General features: G+C 37.4%; 1 protein-coding gene across 1 annotated transcript; it reads left to right on the plus strand.

Moving 5' to 3' along the window:
• The first annotated feature begins 5,582 nt into the window (after positions 1–5,582).
• Positions 5,583–9,242, plus strand: ccdc51 (coiled-coil domain containing 51). The gene is made up of 4 exons (XM_056239327.1): positions 5,583–5,660; positions 6,210–6,575; positions 6,652–6,816; positions 8,345–9,242. The coding sequence occupies exons 2-4, from the start codon at positions 6,255–6,257 to the stop codon at positions 9,122–9,124; spliced, it is 1,266 nt and encodes a 421-aa protein (XP_056095302.1). The 5' UTR covers positions 5,583–5,660; positions 6,210–6,254; the 3' UTR covers positions 9,125–9,242.
• The last annotated feature ends 56 nt before the right edge of the window (positions 9,243–9,298 follow it).

Consider the following 9,298-nt stretch of genomic DNA (forward strand, 5'->3'; position numbering starts at 1 on the left):
AGACGCGCTTGATTCCTGTCGGTTCCATAGTGAGAGTGGCGCGGCCAGAGACATTTGGGGCGCTGCAGCATATTCAATATATTATAAATAGTTTTTCAGCGTGAGAAATACAATGTGTGGCGGGAGTGCGTGACAAAAGACCGAAATGAGTGACTGTCACGCTCAATGCGTGACACTTGAGAGCCCTGCGTCAAAGAGTATAGAAGAACAATATACGGTCTTTGCCTGCGTTCTGTTGTTGTGGCTCGTGCACAACACTTCTCTCGGACGCGAGCTTCAATCCGTTGCGGAGAGACTCTCTTTACTCGCTACTAGCAACATATATTAGATCTCATTAAACGAAAAATTAAACACAATGTACTATTTAAATCTAACGCCGATTTGTGGCCGTCACACTGCATATGGGGTTTTACGGCGCTGATTCCCATTGTCCACAACTTTAAATGCTTTTTTTTACAAACGCCGCAAAATCCTTCATCATTTTTACCACTAACGGGCTGCAACCATGTCTTAAAAGTTTTGTTTTCCAGCCACTTTGGCTGGAATTTGCACTCTCATTTTTCCAAGGTTCAGACCTGTCCACCGCTGTACAACAGACCCGCGTCACCTCTCCGCATCACGGCACTTTTGCTCCGGCCAGAAGCAATTACCAAACTGGTTCCGCGTATTTATCACACAAACGTACATATTTTGCGACAGCAAATACAGGCTATATTCAAATAAATTTATATAAAATTCTCTTCAAAACTAAAAAAAAAATTTAATGCCTGTAAGAATCAAATTTAATGCTTTTTAATGCCTTTTAAGGCCTTAATTTCCGCAAAATCCATTTAAGGACTTTTAATGCTTTTTAATGCCCCACGGAAACCCTGGGTTATACGCTGATTTCACGCAGCCGCCATTTTGAAATGGCTCCGGTGGGAAGAAAACCGGAAGTGCCGCCTTTAATCATGGGAGAGTTGCGAATGCGATGGCGTATTGTTGTGTTTAATGTAGAAATTAGTTATTCTAAAAATGTACATAGTACATTTCTTTCATACTTTAGACTATATACAGTGAAATTCATTTATAAATAAAATTATTTTTTTATATATAATTCAGAACGACTTAATGAACCACTGAAACAATTTTTTCTTACTTAGTGTTGCTTTAAATTGCATATATGTAGGTCCAAGAAATCTAAATTGTATCGGGGAACATGCTCCCGAACCACCTCACATTTGAATGCTCGTGTCTGTGGGTGTGGTAATGTGGACTGGTGTGGCTACAGTGCCAGAGTTGAATTATTGTGCCAGTCCGCCCCTCTCTGTAGTCATTATACTCTAAAGGCAGCTGATCTGTCCAGTTCACAAACCATAATCTCAGTGTTTATGTATAAACACTTCAACTGAAACCTCACTGTACGACTGAACTCACATCATCCACATCCTTCGACTGCTTCTTAGGAGCCTTGAGGGGTTTCTTTTTACCTCCTGCATAAAGAATAAAACATTTTTAATATTTGAAACCATAATAACATGATCAAAAATAAACTAAAAAAAAAATATATATATATACATTGTAATAAGATTTTTTTTTTTTAAGTATAACAATAAAAGAAAGGCCCGATATTTGTTCATTAAAATGCAGTGAAATGTCTTAATACAGATAAAGCAGATATCATCGTGTAACGTTACAACAAAAAAAACAAAAAGATTAAAAACAATCGACGTTTACAATCTATAAAGACCGGGCATTGGAATACGAAAATTGCGTTTCTATTACCTACGACGTCGTACACAATCAAACTGTCATGTTTATGGGTTTTATTTAGATTAATTTTTTACCTTCTCTTCCAGACATGTTGCTCAGATTATTTAGCTAATGCTTTTTTCCGCGCTGTCAGGACCCCAGCTGTTACCCGGATGTAGTGCGCCCGTCTTGTGCCTGAGAGAGAGAGAAGGAGGTCTCTGCAGAGCAACAAGGGGCGTGCCTCAATTTGGGGGCGTTTTACAACCAGGTAGGCGTTTTACAATCTCTCTGCCTGGTTTGCTAAAACTTGAGTGGGTGATACTTGAATACGCTTTCCCCATCAGATATTCAGATATTAGTGATAGCGAGAAAACGGTACAGTCTATGGGTGAAATGAGGAGAGAGGTCACCTGTCCTGCATATGGATGTAAGTGGATTTGTGTAAATTCTCATTTTACGTCAGTTAACGCTAATTAGTTTGTGTAAACTTGCTTGCAACACGATTAAGAAAAGCTCCAAGAGGTCTGCCACTTACAATCTATCGCTAACCACTATTAGCAAACATTCGCTAACTTTTTGGTGCATGCGTTTGTTACTTTAGTGTTGATAGTGGTAGTTTGCTTACTGTCGGCGTGTTGTAATATAAAAAAATAGTTAACGTTAGCTTGTCAGACTAGAAAACAATAATTGTAAACAAATATTAGTGGGCTATTCCACCGAATTATGGCCCGGTTTCACAGACAGGGACAGGGTTTAGCCTAAACCAGGATTAGTCCATAGTTCAATTAGGACATTTAAATAATTTTCATAAACATACTTAGAAAAAAAAAACATTACTGGTGTTCATCTTGAGACAAAACAAAGACACTGATATATTTTAAGATCAGTCAGTGCAAGTGTATTTCAGTTGGAACAGCTCAGACTTATTTGGTCTAGGACTAGGCTTTAAAATTGTTTCTGAAACCAGGGGATATAGGTAGCCTACTAATATGTTCTATAAATACAATAATAAAAAAATAAATAACTATAAATACATTTTAAGGAAAGTGTTGTGCACATTAATCTAACTGCAAATTCTGTCTAATTAAAAATGATTAAAAACGATTAAATTTTTTTTGTGGATAAATTACGTTTTCATTCAGTCCAGAACCCACTCCCTTCATATAAGAAATGGTGTTTGAGTGTGAGGTGCGCTGTAAGAAAACAAGAAAAGCTGAAAAAGCATTGCTTGTTAAGTTTATTATTTTTAATATCAATTTTAATGTAATATTTTTATAATTTTTCTGTTATTTATATTATATCTCATAACCCTAACAAAAACCTCTGCAGACACCTAGATTTAAATAGAAACATGATTTGACTTTTTTTAGCTGTGAGATCAGCTCACTAGTCAATGTTCAACACTCTTCATTATATCAGTGCAGGCATTAATACCTCACATGTGTAGTCAAACCTATAGACTAACATAATTATGTACAGTGGAGGAAACTTGTTAAATTAAAATGGATGAAATTGTTGTCTATTCACCACATGACAATTCAGCGGAGAGGACAAGAGCCTCAACCACAGCGCTACCTTGCAGATACTAATTTATTCACATGCCCCTTCTGCACATCTCAAATATGTAAACCCAGACATTATCATCAAATAGTCCCATATAGCTGGGCATAAAATAAGGCCCCAGCAGCACCTGATCCACCACAACAAACTCCTTCGCTGGCCCCAGCAGCACCTGATCAATGAAACTTGATATACTGTATTATTAATGTGTTTTTATGTCATAAATTTATCAAGATCGGTCATGGAAATCCAGCAAAGAAAGAGAAGGCGGACTGACAAGCCACACAAAACTGGTATGATTTATTTTGTTTGAGGTGCTCTATTATTTATAGTAAATGTTGACTGTTATTTACTGATGTTCTTCATTTGTCCCTTCATAGTGGCAACTGTTGACCAACCCCTGAACATACAGGAGGCATGTATTTGTTATTACTCAATTTATAAAATGCAAGGGAATCATTATAACCACAAGAAGTTCAGATTATGTTTTGTTCATGTATAGCTTCCTCCGCTGGTCCTTCGTGAAATCTTACTGGAGGTTGTGCTTCAAGATGGTGATGTTGCAATTGGCTCCCTTGCCCTCACCTGCAGGTGCTTCAACAGCATTGTGAGCATGGAAAGTTTCCGCCGAGAGGCTCACTTTCGGTGGTTGGACAGTAAGTTTTATTAGTGTCACTGTTTGGTTAATCACAGCTCTCTCTGTTTTTCTCAGTTATGTATGGTTGAATATTAAGACAATGATGAGGTCAGCTGACAACTTTTTTTTTAGGTGTCGTGAACTGGAAGGCATTCAGTGAAAATGTCAGAAACCTGTATAGGGTTCCATACAGTCTATCCAGATGTCTCCATTTTGATACTACATACAAAGACTGTGGCGAAGGCTACAGAGGGAGAGGGCAAAGAGGTGTGTTGCAGGGGTTCTATGGCTCTGATGACTCCCCAGGATACTGCGGAGACTGTTTCTATGTGGCTGTGGAGGAAGCATCTAATGTTTCATGCAATGTGTTCCTCATGTTTGAACTTGCCACATTTATTGCTTATTTTATTTTATTGGATGCTCTCTTTTTTACTATTACATTAAATAGAGAATGCTGCATTTATCAATACAGTTTTTCATCATATTGGTTACAGTATCTATACGGTCAATAAAGTGATGCTAATGTTTAAAGTTTTCAGAGTCATTATTCTAAGTAAACACATTTTACCTTAATTTAAAGGTCAATACGTTTTACTTTATATATCATTTAATGTAAGCTACAAATATCACTTAAATATCAGTCATTACATATAAATATATTTTGAAAAATACAGGTGAGAAAGACCAATACAATAATTTTCACCATTGCTTTACAGTAGGATTTGGTAACTTTATTGGAAATTGAATTTTTCCTTGTTAATCACCGTTACAACTTGATTTATGTTGTGTTGTTCACACACACACAAAACGAAAATAAAACTAATGTAATTATAAATAGTTGAGTAATAAAGTAATTTTTAATACTTTTACCTTTTAAGGTTTACATTTAGAGGAAAATTGCATGTAGGTAGGAGAGAATATTATAAAATATAATACACACTCACAGGCTATAACAACATTTACATATACATTGCGACAACATTTATGTCAAAATAAAATCCAGCTACCTATTTTCTTTAAAAAGGAATTCTTTCATAAACCAAATTTCCCGTTATGTTATAAGATACAGATCTTGTATAACTATCTTATGAAAGAATTCCTTTTTAAAGAAAATAGGTAGTTGTAGCCTGTATTTTATTTTTTACATAAATCAAATGTTGTCGCGATATAGACATAATAGTAAAAATCAAGAAAAAACCCGAGAAATAATAATAACGCATTTCCGCTTCTGAAAGTGCTATAATAAAATTTCCGCTTCTGAAAGGGCTTCCGAATCCGTACGGTTATGATTGGATGGTTGGAAAATGCCTAGACCGGTTTGAAAACGCCCATTAATTGGGAAACACCTTCTTGTTGTTCCGCAGAGACCTCTATTTGGGAGAGAGAAGAGAGTCTGATTCAATTCGGCGAATCGATTCTTTAGGTTGGTTCGTGTAACTGAACTGGTTCAAAAACTATTTTGATTCGTTTGAGTCGTAGTGTTCCCAGAAGATTAGATGTTGCGTTGTTTATGAACCCATCCCAACATGTCAGTCTCACAGTTGTGTGCCAAACGAACATAAAATACGTATATTTTTAATGGATTGATAATGCAATCGAGTGACTTACAGATGCTTTTAGAATCGGTTCAACTGGATCATTAAAAAATGAATCTGTTCAAAAGAACACCAGCTACTGCCTGAAAGAAATGCGCTCATGCAGCAAGATGACATTTCAGGAAATTTGACAGGAGGTATTTTATGTACTATAACTATACAGTCTTCTGTAAACATGAGGAAATAGGGACCCGAGCAGAAAGGACGGAGAATCGCTGGTGCGTTTTGTTTGTTTATGAATTCATATATACAGTTAAATCTATAAACATTATTTACCGAGATTAGTCTTTTCATTCATTAGCTCGACATGTATGTATGTAAATATAACAGCGTCTTAGTTACATTATACACATTTTTACTGTGTAATTAACTTTTGAATCACCAACATAGAAACTTTATTTTATATGTTGTTGTGTAACTGACCTTAGGACTTTATATAGAAGCTCTTTCAAATATACAAATTGAAGCCCAAATCAAATTTATCAGTCATATTTTATCATTGTTAACATGTCTATATTATGTATTTACTCCCAATATAGTGTGTTTTTGTTTTATCCATTCATTTAGCCTAGTGCAAATGCAAATTAAGTTCATTTTCGAGCTAGAAAATATAATTATTATTATTTTAGGAACACTGATTGCACCTTGTGGATAATTTCATGTAGTCAATGTATTTATTCTTGCAGGTATTATATTTGACGTGTGTAATATCCCACATATGAGGCTCTTCAATGAGGTTCAGAGGGAAAACTGTGTTTTCGAGCAGCTACGTCTCCACATGTCTCTACCGACACCAGCTGTCTGTCCCGGTCCAGTGGAACCTCCACAGAACTTATTGCACACAGCAACAAAGCCCGAAAGATGAGCCGAATAAAATGACGTCTGTGAAAGAGCGCACAGCATCTGCGTTGACGTATGCTGGAGATCTGGGGAAACAATGGGGCCGAAATTTGGTGAAAACCACTACAGTGACCGTCAACTACTGGTGGGAGCGCTATGAAGAGTTTGTCGGGCTTAATGAAGTCCGAGATGCTCAGTCTAATGTCACAGAGGTATGACTCAAAAAATGATGCACTTTTCACTCATGGATTCATTTATATGTCAATGTGAATTATGTATTGCTTTCAGGCTGAAAAGGCCTTCATGATCGCCAGAGGAATCGTCAGAGAAGCGCACACCAGCCTGGAGGCTCTACAGGTCCGGCTGAAGGAAGTGAGGGACCGTTTGGACCGCGTGTCTCGTGAAGAGGCACATTACTTGGAGTTAGCCACTCTCGAACACAAGCTACTGCAGGTGAGGTGACCTAGAAATGTACAGTAACGCATTCATTCCTTTAAAGGGGTGGTTGATTATGATTTCACTTTTCTAACTTTAGTTAGTGTGTAATGTTGCTGTTTGAGCATAAACAACATCTGCAAAGTTACAACGCTCAAAGTTCAAAGCAAAAGGAGATATTTGCTTTTAAAGAAATTGTTTTTTAAGGACTACAACAAACGACTGGTAGAGACTACACAACATTCCTCCCGGGTTAGTGACATCACTAACCCTAAAATTTACATAAACCCGCCCCCGGGAACACGGTTTATAGATTATCAAGACAGAATATGCTAATCAGTGACTACAAGATAACTACACATAAGCTACATAAATTCATCAACTAACCATTCAGAAATTTTGTCACTTCTTCTTGAGTCTCTCCATCTTTCTGACTCTGGTTTGAATATAAAAGGCTAAAAGTTTTTGAAAATGTCATGTAAAGTTTTTGAAGCTCCGCCCCCTGTGCTGGGAGAAGCAGCTCATTTGCATTTAAAGGGACAGACACAAAACGAGACGTTTTTGTTCACCCTCAAAAAGTGACAACTTTAACATGCTATATAAACATATCTGTGGGGTATTTTGAGCTAAAACGTAACATACACACTCTGGGGACATCAGAGATTTATTTTACATCTTGTGAAAAGGGCATTATACCGCCCCTTTAAAAAATAAGTCTGTTGTTGAAATAAGTCTCTTCTGCTCATCAAACCTGCATTTATTTGATCAAAAATACAGAAAAAACACTAATATTGTGAAATAGTATTCCAATTTAAAATAATGGTTTTCTATTTTAATATACTTTAAAATAGAGTTTATTTCTGTGATTCAAAGCTGAATTTTCAGCATCATTACTCCAGTCTTCAGTGTCACATGATCCTTCAGAAATGAAAACAGTTGTGCTGCTTAATATTTTTTTTATAACCTCTGAAACTTTTTTTAGGATTCTTTGATGAAGAAATTTAAAAAAAAAAGGACAGCATTAATTTTAAATAGAATTATTTTGTAACAATATACAGTACTGTTCAAACATTTGCGGTCAGTAGTTAATACTTTTATTCAGCAAGGATGTGTTAAATTGAAAGAAAAGTGACATTAAAGATTTACATTGTTAGAAAAGATTTCTATTTTGAAGAAATGCTGTTTAACTTTTTATTTATAAAAAATCCTGAAAAAAGTATCACAGTTTCCAAAAAAATAGTATAAAATCATCATATTAGAATGCTTTCTGAAGGATCATGTGACACTGAAGACTGGAGTAATGATGCTGAAAATTCAGCTTTGATCAGAGGAATAAACTCTATTTTAAAGTATATTAAAGTAGAAATCCATTATTGTAATAATATTTCACAATATTACCGTTTTTTCTGTATTTTCGATCAAATAAATGCAGGTTTGATGAGCATAAGAGGCTTCTTTCAAAAACATTCAAATTAGTAATGTTTCTAATCTTTTGACTGGTACTGTATTGATTGCACCTTCTCTTTAACGTTTTTATCGTTTGCAGGAAGAACGGCGCTTCAGAACGGCGTATGAGAACGCAGAAGGCGCCGAGCGAGAGAAGTTCGCGCTCTTCTCGGCTGCGGTCCGAGCAAGCCACGAAAAAGAAAGGACCAGGGCCGAACGTACCAAAAACTGGTCCGTGATTGGTTCGGTGTTGGGCGCCGTCATTGGTGTGATGGGCTCCACTTATATAAATCGGGTACGTTTGCAGGAACTCAAGAGCTTGTTGCTGGAGGCCCAGAAGGGGCCGGTGAGTCTTCAGGAAGCCATTAAGGTCCAGGCCAGCATGCATAAAATGCAACAAGACGAACTCAGCAACCTCATCGACTCCCTCAGGGTGAGTGCGAAAGGAGGCGTGGAAGATACGAAAACAGTCAAGCAAACATTCGTCCCGCCAGCGACTGCCATCGTCCCATCCTCAGCATCCAGTGCCTCAGAAGAAGCGCTTCAAGAGATTCTCCAACACAGCCAACGAGCCCGAGGGCTCATGGAGAGCCTGAAGCCACAGCTGGAGCAGCTGGAGGAGGGCGTCGGGAAGGTCGGGACGGAGATACAAGCGGTGAAGACCACCCTGCAGTCTCGGCCCTTGGAGAGGCCGGTCATTCAAACACGAGACACTCAGCTGTTTGTCTGCGACACAGAGATAGTCGTTCAAGGCCTCGGTCACACTGAGAAAAGACTGGAGGCGCACATCAACAAAACGAGTCTGTACAATACAGTCCTGACCTGTGCCGCGTTCGCTGTGACTGTGCCAGTTCTGTACATTATGTTGAGAGGTACTTGAAAAGTGTGCAGGCAATGTGCAGGCACTTTAGGGGCCAACACACTATGATAATAATGTAACTAAAGAGTACAATTATTGCTCACGGTTGTGAAAGATTAAATATTGTCAATACTAAAAATCAATGTTTTATGTTCATTCTTTGTTATACTTTCTTAATGCTACATTGGTGGTGGT

Source organism: Rhinichthys klamathensis, unplaced genomic scaffold (genome assembly GCF_029890125.1).
Source record: "Rhinichthys klamathensis goyatoka isolate OS25496 unplaced genomic scaffold, OSU_Roscu_1.1 h1tg000558l_1, whole genome shotgun sequence".
NCBI classification, from domain to species: Eukaryota; Metazoa; Chordata; class Actinopteri; order Cypriniformes; family Leuciscidae; genus Rhinichthys; species Rhinichthys klamathensis.

Excerpts from the sequence above, each read along its gene's own strand:
- ccdc51 (XM_056239327.1), top strand. The coding sequence starts at position 6,255 with ATGAGGTTCAGAGGGAAAACTGTGTTTTCGAGCAGCTACGTCTCCACA. Across the intron at positions 6,576-6,651 it reads CTCAGTCTAATGTCACAGAG|GCTGAAAAGGCCTTCATGAT; the intron begins GTATGACTCAAA and ends TATTGCTTTCAG. Across the intron at positions 6,817-8,344 it reads TCGAACACAAGCTACTGCAG|GAAGAACGGCGCTTCAGAAC; the intron begins GTGAGGTGACCT and ends TATCGTTTGCAG.